This window comes from Danio rerio, chromosome 2 (genome assembly GCF_049306965.1).
Source record: "Danio rerio strain Tuebingen ecotype United States chromosome 2, GRCz12tu, whole genome shotgun sequence".
Taxonomy (NCBI): domain Eukaryota; kingdom Metazoa; phylum Chordata; class Actinopteri; order Cypriniformes; family Danionidae; genus Danio; species Danio rerio.
Genome location: NC_133177.1, coordinates 46,830,545 through 46,850,307, shown reverse-complemented (window position 1 = coordinate 46,850,307; position 19,763 = coordinate 46,830,545). Strand labels below are relative to the sequence as shown.

The 19,763-nt window shown below is 35.8% G+C and overlaps 1 protein-coding gene across 16 annotated transcripts; it reads left to right on the top strand.

The window, feature by feature from the left end:
* Positions 1 to 352: 352 nt before the first annotated feature.
* LOC103910107 (NACHT, LRR and PYD domains-containing protein 1 homolog) lies at positions 353 to 17,988 on the top strand. 16 transcript variants are annotated; one of them, XR_012393770.1, is made up of 13 exons: positions 353 to 435; positions 1,256 to 1,333; positions 2,612 to 2,860; positions 2,933 to 2,974; positions 6,945 to 8,661; positions 10,834 to 10,917; positions 11,019 to 11,192; positions 12,529 to 12,597; positions 13,637 to 13,783; positions 13,879 to 14,037; positions 14,127 to 14,249; positions 14,657 to 16,111; positions 16,184 to 17,988. XR_012393770.1 is itself a non-coding variant. In XM_021467882.3 (13 exons), exons 2-13 carry the CDS (start codon positions 1,315 to 1,317, stop codon positions 16,212 to 16,214), a joined length of 2,934 nt encoding a protein of 977 aa, XP_021323557.2. In that variant the 5' UTR covers positions 353 to 435; positions 1,256 to 1,314; the 3' UTR covers positions 16,215 to 17,988. The 16 variants fall into 16 exon arrangements, 7 of the variants coding, with proteins under 7 accessions (XP_021323557.2, XP_073785580.1, XP_073785569.1 ...); XR_012393768.1 differs by having other exon boundaries at positions 12,523 to 12,597; XR_012393769.1 differs by having other exon boundaries at positions 353 to 532.
* Positions 17,989 to 19,763: the final 1,775 nt, after the last annotated feature.

The following is a 19,763-nucleotide window of genomic DNA, read 5'->3' as shown; positions in this document are numbered from 1 at the left end:
ACATTGGATGTTTATTTGTAGGCTACTAACAAAATATGATTTTATTCTACATCCCTAATCTTACCTAATACCTAAATCTAACTAATAACTGTTAATAAGCAGCTAATTAATTACTAATAGCGATAATTAAACCTTAAAATACTTTTAAAAAGTGACCTAACTTTGGTTATAAGTAAATAAATGAATATATTATTATTAATATATGCATGTATGCTAGGTTAAATGTATTTATGTTCTTTGGCCAGTGTGCTGAAAGTCTATATTCCGTGAACGCGCTCTCTTCTATAGATCATTGTCAGGGGTCAACCAGGAGTCAACACGCAAATACGAGAAACATTTCCGTCCCGCCGTCACAAGGGTGGGCGGAGCACACATCAACGGAGCAGCACCACCAAAACAGAAAAAATAATCCTGCTTCTTTCGATGGACTCTCAGGTATTTTTTGGATATAAAAAGTAGAGATGCCCAATAATAACACAACTTCAAAGTAAAAGCGCATTTAGGTCGAACAAAGTCCATGAAACAAAAACAGGTGAGATTTTCTGTCACGTCGATGTTTTGTTAACGTTTAACGGCCTCCTGTGTCTGTAGTTTTGACTACAGTAACGTTATATTCACAGGCCAGTTATTTCTAGATTTCGACACTTAAGGTAGCCTTATGTCATTTTAGCAAGTTTTTTGTGTAACAATATAGTAATGAAGAGAAAAATCACTATAGTAAAATCTATTATAATAAAACATTACTGTATAATATGTATAATAACTCTGACTAATAACTCTGACAATGAATATTAATATTACCTACATTATTAACCATATTAGTAATGCTAACTGCAGTGAAGTGAACTTAAAAATCTAAGAAATACTGTAGTATACTTTAGTTTTTTTTACAACAGTAAACTGCAGTGAATTGTCTAAATACCCTATAGTTGAAGAAAACAACAGCACTGAGCTATTTGTTTATATTTATATACCTTATAGAACTGTTCTGTGAATACTAGATTATTATACATTACCACATTAATATACTGTAGGAGTGCATGTTTATTAATGCAATAATGCAATTAGTTGATTAATTTGTCGATATTTTCACACACAAGTTTACATGTCGTATGTTAGTTCTTGATTAGTGTATGCTTTCATTTGATCATTTGTCAAATAATTTTAACTTTAATTTTTACTTCAACAGTTATTAGAAGACATACCTTTATCCTACAACTTTAGTTTTGTATTTGTCTTATTTCTCATTGCCTAGAAAACAACTTCAAGACAACAGTTTCCAAGTGGACACGCCAAAGACACTTATGAGACATCATGGACCAAGACTCGGAGCGTAAGCATTGTTATTATATGGAAAGCAGGTTTTTTTTATTAAAGAATAAAAAGTGACTTGTTGCAAATAAGTATTATTTTATAGAATATTGAACAGGCTCACCTTTTAAGCAAATGATTTGATAATAGTTTGATGCAATGACAGGCTGTAGTATTATTATGTATTATAATATTATTGTAAACCAATTAATTTTCCAATAATAATAATAGATTTTTTTTATAATGCATTTTTCTAAGAACCCAAATCGCTTGTAAAACTGTAAAAAACTACAAAGCACAATAAAACAATAAAGAATACAGTAAAAAACACAATGAGAATAAAAAAAGAAATCACAAATTAAAACAGTCCTAAAAAGATGATTATTTAGTAGCTTCTTAAAACAGTCCAAGGAACCAGCATTCCTAATGTTTGTGGGAAAAGTATTCCAAAGTTTGGGTGCATGGTAAGAGATTTCTGTTTTATTATATATATTATATATATAACACAATATAACACTTTAAACTATTTAAAAACTTTTAAACATCAAAAGTTGTTGGAGGAAAAATCAAGATCCAATACTTTAATTAAAAAGCATATATATATATGCTTTTTAATTAAAGTATTGGATCTTGATTTTTCCTCCAACAACTTTTGATGTTTAAAAGTTTTTAAATAGTTTAAAGTGTTATATTGTCTGGGTTGTTGTAATTTATGGTACAAAAACCTGGTAATAATCTTCCAGTATTTTTCCTGTTATTTTACAGTTATTTCTACATATTTGATTTCTTGTGCATTATATTGAATCAAACTACTAAACAGAAGCCACTTTGAGAAGCTGCAGAGTTGAATTTTAAACATCAGTGAATCAAAAAATACAGAAGCTGTTAATTAAGGGATATTTTCCACAGTGTAGTTGAGATGCTTTTAGTAATTGTATAATTAATTTAATTATTTATTATATGTGTATTTTAGAATTATTCTAATTATGTATCATTTAGTCTCAAGAACTATTATCTTTAAGAAAAAAATATTCATTACTTGAAACTTCTGGAATAACAGGATTAGGAGCTCACAGTTTCTTATTACAACATTTAAAACTTTGTGATTGTTAAATTAATATCTTTTATAATGTTTTGTTATTCTGGATTAACAATGCTAATACTAAATATTAATACTAAAAGACAAAAAAGAAAAGACTTGGATATCTGTTTGTAATAAGATTAACGTTTGAAATAGTGCTCTTTGATGTTGAACTTCCTTTCTTGAGCAGTTATCATTTCATCATCTCTCCACCACCAGGTGCTCAGTTTGTGGATGCCCACTGGAAAACTCTTGTTCAGAGAGTAATAATGGTGATGGCAATAGCAGACGAACTGCAGTCAGATGGTATGCTCGAGTGGGAGCCATACTGTAAGATCAAAGCAGCAGTTACTAACCAGCAGAAAATGAGAGAGCTTTATGAAGTACTGCAATCTGGAGGAGACCAGGTTAAATCTGCCTTTTATTCTTCTCTGGAAAAGCATGAGCCTTATCTATTAGGAGACCTTGGTAAGAGCACACTCATTGTGGTGATTTTACCATATTCACATATTTGCACATTGTTAATGTGTTTTTTTACAGGTAGCATCAAATTGATGGGAGAAAGCCTAGCAGACTGCTTAAGTGAGTATTTAATCTGAAATTGTTTGTTTAATTTGGCTAATACTGCATATTGAGTGGGGTCATGTTTTTAACACTTTCATTTTCCTTTAGTGTATAATGTTGCTTTTTCAGTCCACTTAGTAGTATTACTTGCACTGAGTACTGTCTGACCAACACAATCTCACAGCAATTGGGAACTGTTTGATTTAGTGGCTAATTCGTATGAATTTGTACGATCGAATTCGTACAATTTAGTACGACCTGCTTATCCCCCAATGACGGTTGGGTTTAGGGGTCGGGTTAGGTGCCACGCCTCCTATTTAAAATTGTACAGTTTCGTACGACTGAACTCGTACGAATTAGCCACTAAACTGGCAAAACTTTAAATACTTAAGTTTTCTCGTGAGGTCAGGCTGGTCTGACAGATTTCCGTGTGTGTGCTAAGTTCTCCAAATATATGTAAAGATTGTAAATTTTGTAAAGGAACAAAACGAAACAATAAAACTTGTGTGGTAGCAAGAAGCTGTTATTTCATTTTAGGATTTACAGCTGAAGAGACATGTAATAACAAGTGACAGAATTCCTCAGAACTTTATTGTATGCATTTAAGAGCTTCAGCGGTGAATAGATTTAAATTTAGGTCAATTTCTGACAAAGTAAATACTCTTTACCTTTCACACAGTGATAAATATCTGGAAAATTTTACGGAATGACTTGAGTTACCGTTAATTTCCAAAAAGCTCTGTTCATAAAGGCAAGAACTTTCCGGAATTTTTCTTGAAAAGATCTTTTACCAGAAATGGCCTCTAAATGGCTGTGCTTGTATTTGTAAACATAATAGGGGTCAGGCTTTTGTTGTTGGTTTGACTTTAAATTAATAATAATAATAATAATTCCATACATTTATATAGAGCTTTACTAGACACTCAAAGCGCTTTACACATTAAAGGGAATCTCCTCATCCACCACCAATGTGCAGCATCCACCTGGATGACACAATGGCAAGCCATATTGTGCCAGACCACACACCAGCTGATTGGTGGAAAGGAGACAGAGTGATGAAACCAGTTATGATATGGGGATGGTTAGGAGGTCATGATGGACAGAGGCCAGTGGGCAAATTCGGCCAGGATGTCGGGGTTTTTAACGACCACAGAGAGTTGGGATCTCGGTTTAGCATCTCCTCTGAAAGGCAACACTCACTGAGCAGTATAGAGTCCCCTTCACTATACTGGGGCATTAGGACCCACACAGACCACAGGTTGGCCGCCCCCTGCTGGCCTCACTAACACCACTTCCAGCAGCAACCTAGCTTTCCCATGTGGTCTCCCATCAAGGTCCTGACCGGGCGGAGCTCTGCTTAGCTTCGGTGGGCGACCGTTTTATTTCAGTGGGCAACTTTTATTTAAAGCTTTAGCATTCATGCAGCTGCTTTTGCCTCAGAGACATCCAAAGGCAGAAGCGCGAACCACAGCTAAATATTTACACATTTGACTACTACATTTGACCATTACAAATTCTTGTGAAGGATAAGTATTGTGAGCAACTTTGATGTAAACAAATCGAGAAACACTTTCGCATGTCGAGATGTTCATTTGTTTGTCAATAATATATCAATATTTTTTCCACAATTGGCATTAAGAATGAACATAGAAAGCTTATCTGTCTAAGAACTAGCAGCTAAATGTGTCTGGAAAAGTATTCAAAGGCTTTTATTTTCACACACGCAATTTTTTCTGGAAAATTGCTGGTAATTTTCTGAAAAAGTCGGTATGTGTGAAAGGGGCTTATGACTTGGGCAAGACAGAATCTGCTGACATTTTTTGCTATTTCTGCAGAGAATTTTGTAAAAAATCTGCGGATTTATGTGGAATGTTTTTTATTTAATGTTTACAATGCACATTAGAACCACTTATTTGGCAAACAAAGCAAGTCTCTCATATAAATCTACTACAAGACAGAAAATATTATTTTAAAAACTGTATTATAAAATAAATCATATTAAAATTTTCATATCAGTCAATAATTTTTCTGAAATGAATGAAAAACTGAATAAATATGCATTTACACACATTTACATAAGTAAATAAATAGACTCAATGATGGGCTAAAAATCTGCGAATTTCTGTGTGTGCAGAATCCGTGTGGGCCTACTATGACTAAACAATTGGAATTTTGTGCACCCATCAGTCAACTTTGTGTCTAATAGACGTCTAATAGATGTCTAATAGACATCTAAACATAGACCGCTTGGCTAAAAAGACTAAATTTGGGCTGTCAATGAAAACCTAATAGAAGTTTAAATAGCCCAATACTACATTCAAATCTATTAGATTTATTAGATTTTAGACATCTATTAGACACACAAATGTGGCATGGACATTTTTATTATATTTTTAAAATGGCATTTTTGCCCATCAAAGCCCAAATTCCTAATCTCCAGTAAAGTTTATTATGCAAAAGATACACAATAGTGCTTTGAAACAAGATTATGATGAGTAAATATGTTTAGCTTAGGGATGGGCGATTACACAATTTTTTAATTTGATACAATACCGATACTTTCATAAATTTTTATGATACCGGTACCGATACCACTTATTATTTAAAATATTAATGTAATTTTTCAAAATAATGTTCATTAAAAAAAAAATAAAAAATTGTTGGAAAATAGGAATCATTTTTTTATTATTTTTGTCTCTTTTTCTTTTAATCAAACAATTATTTGTATTGGTCATGTAAGGGTCATATATTAACTGAACTTCTACTGTTGTGTGTGAGTGCTGTGCATACTAATTAGCATTTTTGCAGAAGTAGATAGATGCGGGTCCAAAATTAAATTCAGCTCTGCAGAAACTTCCTGTCTGAAGAGAGGTGTTAAAACTGAACACAGAACACAGAAAGTTGTATGTTTTTTTGTTGTGCAGAGAATTCGTAGAAAAAGAAGAAGTATGTCGAATGTGCGGCCAATGGAGGACTGAACAATGACTGACAATTGACGTTACACCAAAACTCCACCTGTTAAGATCAGTTGTGTATATATGCTGGAGTCTGGAAATGTATGTTAGTTGCGATCCTCCTGAATGTAATTCTTGTATTGCATTGGGGTAACGTAACCCAGAGCTCTGTCATCGAATTATTCATTTGTATCTAATAAATTACTAATATTTTTGGCATTGAAGAAAACCTTCTCCAGACCTTTTCTTATTGAACATGCATGGAATTGGCTTGAAATTCCAACAATATATATATATATATATAAATATATGTACTGTAGTGTGTGTGTGAGACATACACACACACCCTTATATTTATTCTTATTCCCCTAATGGTAATGAGAGAGAAAGAGAGAGCTGATTTATTATTTATTATATATATATATAGAGAGAGAGAGAGAGAGAGAGAGATGTTTGCCTCTTGTCGGACAGAGGGAGACTGAGCAGAGGAACACTGGGAAGCTTGTTTTTGTTCCGTTTCTTAATAAGTTTCAGGGTATGTTGTAAGTGATTTTAAAGGCTGCTTGTATTGTTGCTGTGTTTGACTTTCATATCACAAATATTGCTTGTGCAATGCTTTTTCAGCTGATGAGCACCACAACACCCTGTGTTATGTCTCTGCCATCGTGTCATTCCGTATTAATGCAGAAGTGTGTGACTTGCGTGTGTTGAGTACGTAAGTTATCTAAAAGGAATATGATCACTCACGTCACGTTCCACCGCAGATTGATTGGTGTAACATCCTGTATACAATGCGTCACTGACAATCCTGTACACAGCGCTAAAAGCTAAAACATTTAGTTATGCAGAAATTATTTAAATATTGTTAAAATATCGATACTTTAAAAAAATATCGATACCAAATTAAAATCTTCTAAATATCGATACTCGAGCATCGATGTGCACATCCCTAGTTGAGTTTTTTGTCTTTAAAATAAAGTATTCACAAACCGAAATGACACTCACTGATATGCTTTACAATGGCTTATTCACAGACAAATACAAGATGTGGATCCAGAAGGAATATGAATATGTGACCGAGTATAACTCTCTGCCTGGTGAAAATGTGCTGTTGTCTGAACGCTTCACTCAACCTCTCATCATCATGAGACACAGAGAGAGACGAGAGCGAGAAGAAGAGATGTGCTCTGTCGGAGAAAGTTTCCAGCAGCTCCTCGTCTCCAGAAATAATGCGGACAAGGACAGCTCCATCCTGGATGCACTCTTCGGAGCTGATAGTAAAGGAATCAGTCCAAATTCTGTCATTCTTCAAGGAAACTCTGGGAACGGCAAATCCTTCACTGCTCAAAAGATCATGCTAGATTGGGCATCTGGAAAGCTTTGCAAAGTTGAATTTGACTGTCTGTTTCACTTGAAATGCAAAGAAGTCAATCACGTATCTGGAGAGCAGAGTTTGACAGAGCTTTTGAGCTATAACTCCAATTTAACATCAGAGCAGATCTCGCGGATCCTGCAGAAGTCATCTGAGAAGGTTCTCATCCTCATTGATGGTTTTGATGAACTCCGGTTTTCATTTAGTGATTTTTCAGATCATCTAAAACTCAAGGATCTCTCTGAAAAAGCTCCACGTGAGGCTTCTCTGAAGGTCCTGTTGATGGGTCACATCTTGTCCAAGACCTCCCTGCTGGTCACTACTAGATCTACAGCTACAAATACCCTGGACAGTTTGCTCAAGCACCCTAAGCGTTTCACAGAAATCATGGGTTTCTCTGAGAGGGAGGTGAAGGAGTATTTCCAGAAGTTCTTCCAGGATGAGGAACTCTTCATAAAGGCTTATGAATATGTGAGATCAAATGAAACCCTGATCACCGCCTGCTCCATCCCTGTCATCTGCTGGATCATCTGCACAGTCCTGCGAGAGCGCTTCAGTGAGGGTTCAGATTTAACAAGCGGTCTGGAAACCACCACCTCCATCTATGTTGACTTTGTGTGCACTTTACTGGAGCATCACAGCCAGGGTTTGAGTCAGCCTGTGCCGACTCTCCTGAGGAGTCTTGGTCAGCTGGCTGAGAGAGGGATGCTGGACACACAAGTGCTGTTTGAAGAGAAAAGTGTGGATGAAATGGTTTCAGCAAGTCCTTTCTTGTGCAAGTTCCTCTTCAAAAGAAGAATCCGCAAGGAGACGATGTTCAGCTTCATGCATCTCAGCTTTCAGGAGTTCTTCACTGCTCTTTACTACATCTCACAAGAGGAAAGAGAGTTTCTAGACAAGCTCACAGAGCGATTTCACTCTCAAACACAAAGTTATCTTTCCTTATATTTGGATAAGGACTTTCCATTAAAGTACGGATGTCCTGAACCTCATTTCCTGCCTGTGGTTCAGTTTCTCTGTGGTCTCTCTAATAGTGAAGTCAGCCGCTCATTACAGGAGATGTACAATCTGTCTGTCCCATCCTTTGTTCAGCCACAGCTGAGAGAATGGATCCTTGATATGAGCAAAAGTGGTGTGTACAGTTATTTGCCCTTCATCCTCCACTGTCTCTATGAGCTCCACGAGAAAGAGTTTGTGCAGAAAGCTATGGAAGCTTGGCTGGAGTTGGACATGTCCTGGGATCCACTGAGCAGGACAGACTGCTGGGCTTTGCTGTACTGTCTGGACTGCTGTCCTCACTTTAGAAGCTTAAAGCTCAACTTTGCAGCATCAGAGCTGAAGATGCTGCAGGATGTGCTGTGCAGGACCCCAAAACTAGGGTGAGTGTGCTAGTCTGCTGATACCACAATAAAGAAGCATTCAGCGTGTATTGACATCTATCAGTTATTTTTTATGGGCTTCGTGGTGGCGCAGTGGGTGGCCTCACAGCCAGAAAGTTGCTGGTTCGAGCCTTGGCTGGGTCAGTTGGCATTTCTGTGTGGAGTTGTTCTCCCCGCGTGGGTTTCCTCCGGGTGCTCTGGTTTCCCACACAAGTCCAAAGACGTGGTATAGATAAATTTGTGTAAGCTAAATTGTCCGTAGTGTATGAATGTGTATGGGTGTTTCCCAGTTATGGATTGCAACTGGAAGGGCATCCGGTGTGTAAAACATATGCTGGATAAGTAGTCGGTTCATTACACTGTGGTGACCCCACATTCATAAAGGGAATAACCCGAAAATGAAAATTCTGTTATTAATTACTCACCCTCATGTCGTTCTCAGACCTTCATTCATCTTTTAAAAAAGAAATTAAAATATTTTAGATGAAATCTGAGAATTTACACATGCTTATTACACACACAGGGATGCGTGACTGGCCGATTTGCAGTAATGATGAATGATATTGGCTAATTGCTCGCTCTTAAAGGAAATGGGAAATGGGAGATGAGAGTCTGGATGGTTTAATGCATGTTATGCATGCAAAACACACCAATAACTCATTAAGAGGCAGCCAGTTTAGACCATGCATCTGGCATACAAACTATTTTGCCTATAATCAAATTAGTAAAAGTTAAGTCGGACATACACTAAATGCTCCTGCAACATTTTAGACCCTGCGCTTAGATTAGTCAAATACAGTATAACAGTAAAAACATTTGAGCTTCACTTGTGAATTATGTAGAACAAGTGTGACACAAACAGGTGATTTTGAAACTTTCACGTAAAACCTTTTCTTTTTTCAACACACATATTTGACGTGTTTTATATTGTTTTCATGTGTAAAGTTCATGTGAAGCTTGATTTATTTATTTATTTATTTTTTGCATAGAGGATTATGTGTGGCTTCTATTAATGCTATAGTAGTGCAACAATTATTATACAGTTTTTATTATCTAAAAAAAAATAAAAGTTTGTCTTATTCATTCATTTTCTTCTCGGCATAGTCCCTTTATTAATCAGGGGTCACCACAGTTGAAGGAACCGCCAACTTATCCAGCATATGTTTTACACAGCGGATGCCTTTCCAGCTGCAACCCATCACTGGGAAACACCCATACACACTCATTCACGCACATACACTACGGATAATTTGGCTTATTTAGTTCACCTATAGCGCATGTCTTTGGACTTGTTGGGGAAACCGGAGCACCTTGAGGAAATCCACGCGAACAAGGGAGGAACATGCAAACTCCACACAGAAATGTCAACTGACCCAGCTTGAGCCAGAGACCTTCTTGCTGTGATGCGATTGTGCTACCCACTGCACCACTGTGCTGCCTCAAAAGTTTGTGTCTACCTGAGAAATAGCTAAAGGCAGAATTACGATATTAAATTTTTCTGTCTGAACAGATTTTAAAACATCTACAAATTCTGTTAATAGTTACAGAAAAAACTGGGCAAACACTTAACAATTGTACATTACGCATCACATTTTCAAATCGTTGAAAGCACTGCAATGTCTGATAGAGGTTTTTTCATCATTGCTTGGAGTTGCATAATTATTTATTAATATATAATGTACAAATATTAAAAATATATAATAATCTAGATTTTTATGTGTATATATATATATATATATATATATATATATATATATATATATATATATATATATAAATAAATATATATATATATATATATATATATATATATATATATATATATATATATATATTTATATATATATATATATATATATATATATATATATACATATGTATATATATATATATATATATATATATATATATATATATATATATATATATTTATATATATATAGTTGAAGTCAGAAGTCACTATCGGGTTTGCGAAAGTTTAAAATAAGCTTTAGATTTGTTTGTAAGCTCACACAAAAGTCACATTAGAGTCTTTTTTAAATAAAGGAAATAAATAAATTGCACTTACAAAATATAACCATAATATAACTTGAGTTAAAAAAAAAGTTTTCTGATCAGTGTATACAGTCATTTTTAAGTGTCTTTCATTTTATTTATTTATTTATTTATTAGGTTGACTGTACAAAATGTTTCAGACACAGATGTCACCGTCCTCCTTTCAGCTCTTGGAGAAGGAAAGCAACTGGGAGAACTAAAGTAAAGATCTGTGCATTTTCTGGTCTGCACTCAGATGCTGTTCCTGCTTGGACTGATGCATGTTAATATGTGACTGATAAGAATACAAATCTCTGTTGCAGGCTAAACAGCAGCTGTCTATCAGATCAAAGTGTGCAGCAGGTTCTCAAAGCTCTGCACAAACAGAAAAAAGTGGGTGGACTTCAGATTTCAGTGAAGAGCATCACAGCCGATACTGCGCTCATCCTCACAGACTTCCTGCAGAGCTGCAGCAAAGCGGAATGGGAGGAGATCAGGTATCAGAAATCTCAGGTCAACTCAGCTTGATTTAGCACTTTAACCAACTGATTTTTTACATAAGTGTACTTATAAGTGTACATACTTAAGTGTACTGTAAGTCTTTATTCACTCCCATTGAATTTTAACTGTGCAAATGAATTGGAAGTCTAACAAAGACGAAGAGAAATTATCTTGTTTCCACATTGCAATATAAGATGGTTTCAAAACAGACTGTTAAAGCAGCTTTATGTTAAAAAATAGTAGTAATGTTAAAAACTAAAAGAATTGTGGCCACAAAGCAGCTCTGAAACAGCAATAGTGGTATTTTTCACTCAAAGTAGTTCAATGTTAATTGTTATATTTAATAAGTTGCAAACTAGGCCTACTTTAATTCAAATATTAGAAGCTCTACAGATGATAAATGCACCATCATGAAGCTCACGTAAGTGTTCATTACGTTTAGTCTGATTATTAGTTGTTCATCATTTCAAAACAAACTGGGGCGAGGCAGTGGCACAGTAGGTAGTGCTGTCGCCTCACAGCAAGAAGGTCGCTGGTTCGAACCTTGGCTCAGTTGGCAATTCTATGTGGAGTTTGCATGTTCTCTCTGACTTTGCGTGGGTTTCCTCCGGGTGTTCCGGTTTCCCCCACAGTCCAAAGACATGTGGTACAGGTGAATTGGGTAGGCTAAATTGTCAGTAATGTATGAGTGTGATGTGTGTGTGGATGTTTCCCAGAGATGGGTTGCAGCTGGAAGGTCATTCGCTGCGTAAAAACTTGCTGGATAAATTGGCGGTTCATTCCGCTGTGGCGACCCCGGATTAATAAAGGGACTAAGCCAACAAGAAAATGAATGAATAAATGAAAACAAACTGAATTCCTCTATAACACAGGTGTCAAACTCAGGTCCTGGAGGGCCGCAGCTCTGCACAGTGGAGCTTTAACAATAATTAAACACACCTGATCAAACTAATTGAGTCCTTCAGGCTTGTTTGAAACCTACAGGTAAGTGTGTTAAACTGGAACTAAACTGTGGAGGGCTACGGCCCTCCAGGAACTGAGTTTGACACTCCTGCTCTTTTAAAAGCTCTGCAGAATGCAATAATGTCGTGATTTAGCTGAATTGAATCCGATGTTTATTCAGTTTAGTTCATAAAAAATTAGTGTTCATTTTATAAATGAAGTCAGCAGCTCTACAAAATCTAGCTTGATTTTCATCAGTAGAATATAAAAAGATCAATAGAATATTTAAAAAATATTTCATTTCTATTTGCACATGTATGCATCAATTAATTACAGCTGTTTATTTATTTATTACCTATTATTTGTTAATGTAATGACTCTAAGTGGCAGTTTAAGCACCAGTGATGTGGAGAGTCTCTGCTCGTCTCTCCGACTCTTCAGCTTTGAGGGAAAACTTGTGTAAGGCTCTTTTCTTTCATTTCTAATTCCTTTGTGTGTTATTTATGTATGACTAGCAAACAGTAACAGTATTGAACACGTCAACATTTTCTCAGGGAAAATATTTCTTAAGGTGTCCTTGACTTGAAATTTACCCCGGATGTTGGTAACAACCAAAGAAATTTATATATGCAAAGAAAACTATACTCATTTTAACTAAAATTATAGAACTATACTAAAATTAAGTTATGTGTATTAAAATGAAATGACTCAGAAAAAAAGTATTGAACACATGAAGAAAGGGAGGTGTAGAGAGGCAGTGAAAGCCCAGACAGCAGCTGAAATCTCTATCTCTCAGTAGTTTTTAGCAACCCTCTTCCCTTACTATATTGTAAATTCATATTAGCTGCTTCAGTCTAACATCTACATTATCAGGATGATGAAGATGAAACAAGAGTGGACATTTCAGCAAGATAATGATTGAAAACACAGCCAAGGAAGCTCTCAAATGCTTTCAGAGAAGGAAAATCAAGGTGTAGAATGGCCCTGACTTCAATCCAATATAGAATACAAATTAAAGATCAGATTTGATAAACAAGATCCACAGAGCCATCAAGATTTTTACCCTCAGTTGAAGTCTGTGAGAAATTCACAGCTGAGCAATACATGCGACTTCATTCTCCGTTTGAGAGATGTCTTTAAGTTGCCATCAGCAAAAAAACGTTTATGTAAATGATTAAATACGTTTCAGTAGTTCAGCACTTTCTCCTTCTGTCATTCTATTGTTATTACACAGAACAATAGAATGACATAAATCTGATTTATATCAGATTTGTTTTGTTTTGTTTTATTTTTATGTTTGTATTGTTTGGGGTTTTTACCAAAATCATGTTCAATTCCATGTCAACAGCTCCTATAGAAATATTATTCCCAGGGAAAAACATGACGTGTTGAAAAATGTTTCCCCCCACTGTACATGGCATTACATTACAGATTTTTCTCCAGCTACTTTATATAGTTTAGGAAATAAATGTGTTGACTTGTTTTTGTGTGTTAACAGGGTGAATGTGGTGAGGTTATGTTTAAGCATACAGAATCAGCCGTCGCTGTCAGAAATCATCCTCAATTGTCCACGTTCAGAGGCATCTAACATTGATATCAAGAGCTTCACAGAGTCGTTCCACAATATTAACTGTATAGCTGAAGAGTATGTGTGTTAAAACCACCATTATTTTCATATTATGCTTTTTGTGCTCAGCAATTACACTTTCTCCCAATCCTTCTCTCTCTCTCTATCTGTAGAAGTGTTGATTTTGACAGGAATCTCCACGCTCTGCTGACTCTTTTGACGTCAATGTCTGGATTAAGTGCATTAAATCTGTCTGTTCCTTTCTTGACGGAGACCTGGGCTTCCAGAGTCCTCTTCCTCGTCGAGTCTTCCCCTAAACTGACAGTGATTAAGTAAGAGTTAAGCCCCGAAAAATCCTAGTTTTCTTTTTTTAATCACTGACTTTTGTCTTCTGACTCTTACAATAGTATCTGTTTTGTAGTTTTCATGCTGGCTCATGGTGCTCAGATGGGGTGAAATGGCTCCCGGGTCTCTTATTGGAGGAGGGAATCAAGTTGCTGAAGGAATCTGCAAAACGTCCAGAGTGCATTGTGAACATTAGAGGGTTTGTTATTTACACATCGACACATCGGTTTAAGGGTTATACATATTCTTCTAGTGTTAAAGGGCACATAGTTTATCCCTTTTTGATGATTTAATATTAGTATGGTTCTTCTGAGTGTGCCAGTTTAGGTTCAGTTCAACACACAGTTCAGATGTTTTCATTATATGCATTTTTAAAAATGAATGCAGATAATAAGACCATGAAAGTGATTTTTGACCTTGCATGCATATTAGACTGTTGTTGGAGACCCTTAAAATCAAAATATGACCCTATTTCATGTATAATAGGGGCTCTTTAAAACATTTAATTTTCATTAGCTTTAAAATAGGTTACATCAAATTAGAAATGACAATCTCTGTTAAAGGCATTCACTTCAACCTTCCCCATCATTCTCACTCTCTTTTCAGATGGCATGTGGGCCAAATCAAAGGTTACCATGGTCCAACGTTTCACTGGTCACAATTAGGTTCTATATTCATTCATTTATTCATTTTCCTTTGGTTAGTCACTTTATTAAACAGGTCTCACCACAGTGGAATGAACCACCAGCTTATCCAGCATATGTTTTACATGGTGGATGCCCTTCCAGCTGCAACCCAGTACTGGGAAACACACACACACACACTCATTCACACACATACACTACGTCCTATTTGGTTTATTCAATTCACCTTTAGCGCATGTCTTTAGACTGTGAGGTAAACCGGAGCACCCAGAGGAAGCCCAGGCCAACACGATGAGAACATGCAAACTTACACACAGAAATTCCTACTGGTCCAGCCGGGACTCAAAACAGTGCTGTGAGGCGACAGTGCTAACCACTGAGCCACCGTGTCATTCAGGTTCTATATTTGTTTTAAATTTAGCTATTGTCAATCTGTCATTTCTAACAGTGCCGTTTGATTCCACTAGGTGGCAGAAAATAGAAGAAAAAATATGTTTAGAAATTAAATTCAAAGCGAAAGATAAGACTAGCATATAAATGTGAAGAGGAAAAGGTTTTTTTAGAGCCTACATTTTTGGATTCTGCAAAAATGACCAAACCTATATTTAAAAGCCACATAATCTTACATATGTTGGAGTAAATGAGTAAAAATGGTCACATTTTACAGAAAAAAGTGGAATACTGCATATTATTATTATTAAGATGATTATTTTTCAATATACACAAAACTGATTTATTTTTTGAGAGGTTTTTGATCTGGGAATGGACTAAAAGCTTGATTTACATGTCTGTGGAGAACTGAGATCATTCACTTTGTCAACACTGGATGATTTACAGTGTGTGTTTACATCATCATATTCTGAATGTAAATCATGCTAATATATTTATCCAAATGAATACTGTATGACTGAAGGGCACGTCTCGATCTGCAGAGCTGAAGTGGTAAATGTAATCCACAATCAGTGTCTTAAAATAAAATGGCTGTATTAATAGTTAAATAAATAAACTTATTTACTCACCCGCCACTTGTTCAATACCCATTTGCGTTTCTTCTGTTGAACACAAAAGAAGATATTTTGAAAAATGCTGGTAGTTGGCACATTGACTTTCATAGTCATTTATTTTCCTACTATGGAAGTTGATGGGTGCTAGCTGTCAGCATTTTTCAAAATATCTTCTTTTGTGTTCAACAGAAGAAAGAAACTCATGAACACACGAGGGAGAATAAATGATAAGGTAATTTAGATTTTTTTGAGTGAACTGTCCCTTTAAATGTGTGCTGCGGTTCTCTGTAAAGGTTCAGATGCAGTAAATCCTCTGAGCGCTGCTCTCGACACACCGAGCACATTGACCAGCTCAGCTGCAACCAAAGAGTCACCATTCAGTTCTGTGGAGACCAATGTACAGAAGACATAAAGTGAGTTCTTACATTTCAAGGGCTTGTTGAGGCTTTGTAGGTTTTCGCTCACATTTTCCTGATCCTCCACAGATTGAAACTGGTTCTGCCTGATGAAAACTGAAGCTGTTAAAGTGGTCTGATTCTGGCAGCTGGAGAAATAACTCACACTGTGTCTTCAGAGTACCATCCTCCTCGAGGTGCCTTAAAGGGATAGTTCACCCACACTGTAAATAATTCAGGGTTCCACTCAATTCATTCAGGTTGTCCCCACACAAAGTAAACAAAAATTTAAATGGATTGAACAAACTTAAGTTGTAGCAAAAAATCTCAAGAATTGTGTTGTTTGACCTCATTTTAAGTATTTGAACAGGAGAAAAATATATATATTTTTGAGTGCAAAAATGAAACTTTTTTAACTATGTACTCACCTTTCTTTATTCTGGTAAACACAAAGGAAGATATTTTGAACTAAGCTGAAAACCTGGAGTTAAAGGTTACTTATACACTACCTGACAAACGTTTTGTCATTGTTGTAACATAATTCAAGAGTTCCCACTTAGATAAGCTTGGCGGTTATAGCAGGTTTGACATGCTGTCCCTGGAGAGAACCCTGAGCTCGAAAATACTTGAGCCCAAGGCTCCCGCCCGGTCAATAAGCATAAAAGGGGATATGAGATCAGGTAGGTCTCGAGAGCTCCCCTTTAGAAAAAGGAGGAAAAGGAGATGGGGTGGAAGGGGGGATTGCTGTAAAACGAAGTTAGAGTAGTTGGGAGAAAACGATCCATTTATAGTCAGCTTGCATCACTCTGATTGGATTATTACTGATTACAGCCAGTCGTGCTCAATCATATCACAAGCCCCTCTCGAAATTAGTTTGTGAAACTTCATGTTGTAAGAGTAACAAATAATACCTTGACTTCTAGTTGATCATTTGGAAAAGTGTCAGAAGGTAGATTTGTCTGATGAATCATCAGTTGAACTGCATCCCAATCATCACAAGACCTAGTGGAACCTGCATGGACCGAAGACTCTCATTAAAATGGGTCAAGTTTGGTGAAGGAAAAATCGTGGTTTGGGGTTACATTCAGTATGGAGCGTGCTAGAGATCTGCAGAGTGGACTGCAACATCAATGGCCTGAGGTACCAAGACATTTGTGCTGCCCGTTACATTACAAACCACAGGAGAGGGCAAGTTCTTCAGCAGGATAGCGCTCCTCCTCATACTTCAGCCTCCACATCAAAGTTTCTGAAAGCAAAGAAAGTCAAGCTGCTCCAGGATTGGCCAGCCCAGTCTCCAGACATGAACATTATTGAGCATGTCTGGGGTAAGATAAAGGAGGAGGCAATGAAGATGAATCCAAAGAATCTTGATGAACTCTGGGAGTCCTGCAAGAACGCTTTCTTTGCCATTCCAGATGACTTTATCAGTTATTAGAGTCATTACAGAGATGTATGGATGCAGTCCTCCAAGCTCATGGGAGTCATACACAATATTAATTCTTTTTCCACTGCACCATGACTTATATTCTATACTGTACATTATTTCTGTTAGGTGACAAGACTTTTGATCATATTTTATTTTGGTAAAATAAGCATAATCTAGAGGCCTTTGCCTTTCATATTGGCCACTTCTGATACCAAATGATCAACTAGAATTCATGTTATTATATGTTGTTCCTAAAACTTGGAAAGACTTTTGTCTGGTAGTGTAGGTTATCTTATTGCTTTGGTTACTTATAATCAATTCATAAAAGCCAATCAATAAAGAAATTAAGTCAGTAATAAATTGAGCAAATATTTTTGTTTGTTATACAATCATCTTTTACAGGATAATTCTGTTTTTCAACTAAAGTTGTTACATTTGTCATGTTGATAAATTAAAACCATGAACTGAGTGAACAGTTGATGACTGTATGGTAAGAATGAAATATGGTATGTTTGCGTTTCAAACAAATATTTAACTTTTCTTAATTATTAGATTTTTAAAATGCAGCTAAAGGCCCTATTTTGACTCAAATTTATAGAATTTAAAGAGTTTTTATTCCCTTTATGAGAGATTTATAGGGATTTTAGGTTGTATCAACTTATGTCATTTAATTACTTTTGAGTAATTCAATTACTTTTCAGGCAAAGTAATTAGAGAAGAAATGTGATTGCAGTTTCAACTATGTAATTAGTAATTAATGATTAATTTACTGTTTAAAGTTGCTCTCTAAAGTGGTCAAGTTTATTTCCACAGCACTTTATATTGGTGATTGTTTAAAAGCACCTCTACAGTTTAAAAGATGAAACTAGTGTTCATATTAGGCAACTTTCCTTTTTGACTTTGATAAAACTGTTCAATCTCATTTCTTTTGTTGATTGCGCCTGGGTCAGACGTCAGTAAAGAAAACAAAGGCAGAAAGGCATTTTAAACTCCCAAACCAAACTCTAAATGAGTTGTTTTTGCTCAAAATGTCATCACACCACTTTCAAGTATTTAAAGATACAGGTATAGATTTGACAGGTATTTGTTGTGTACTATGAAGACAGATGGAAACTGTCTTCAGTGACTATCTTTGAAGTTTGTAAAATGTTCTGTTATTGTAATACTTGTTTAAAATCACCAAATGCATTAAAAGTACACCAATATCAAATCTACTTTGGCTATGTGAAACACTGTAAAAATGTCCACATATTGTCCCAACACAAATCGATATGGTTAACATAAATGTTTTTATAAAAATATAAGTGGATTTAACATAAAACAATTAAGTTGTCCCAAAAAATTTCAAGAATTGTGTTGATTCAGTTAATTTTAAAGGTGCAGTAGGAGATTGTCTTCAGAAGCAGTTTTTGTTGTGCTGGTTAAAAGTTTCTTCACATTCCAATAGTACTGATTAAAGTAAATGATCTAAATGTATTTATATGTATTTTTATATTCTGGGAAAGACATAAGACTAAAAAATGTTTATCCAATCAAATATTGTCGGACCGAGATTGATGTGACTATTATTAGTTTTATAAGGGACGTTTGTCTGCATCGATAATGTAGATTTTATTTTGATTAACATTAAAACATAAGTAATTATGAGCGCTGTTTCCACCTAGCCTGCTTTACTGAGGTCAAGTTGGTTTTATATTCACATTGGTTCATTTTTGAACAATGACCGATTGTGACGTTCTCCTTATATTGTTTACCATACTACTCTGAATATTCGCTCTGAAATAGCATGTAAGTATGGCTCAGTAATAAGTGTAATTCCTCCACCCTGTTGGCTGGAACCCAGCATACAGTAGTTGCTTTAGGACAAAGCACGAGAGAAAGTAAGACCAGCGACTTTTATATGCATGAAATATTGCACAATATGACAAGTGTTGCTTGCTACACAGCTGAAAATGTGGTAGATATAATACAGTTTTTTGTTGGGAGTTGTAATATTATAAAGTACTATAAAGTGTTCTAACCGGCGAACCACATGATTTAGTAGTGGGTTGTCTACTGTCCTCTTTATGGTGCATGTTCATGATATCAGGCAGCGGGGCTTTGGACGGCAGGAGAGGGACTGTGTTTTCAAAGATATTATGCTAAACAGTTAGCATTTTGGCAGATCACCTGCACATTTAAACAAGTAGTTTGAACAAGCAGCAAAAATATTTTTTTGATTAAACAACAGGAACAGAAACATTT

Excerpts from the sequence above, each read along its gene's own strand:
- LOC103910107 (XM_073929468.1), top strand. Across the intron at positions 2,975-6,944 it reads AAGCCTAGCAGACTGCTTAA|ACAAATACAAGATGTGGATC; the intron begins GTGAGTATTTAA and ends GCTTATTCACAG. Across the intron at positions 11,193-12,522 it reads GCGGAATGGGAGGAGATCAG|TGGCAGTTTAAGCACCAGTG; the intron begins GTATCAGAAATC and ends AATGACTCTAAG.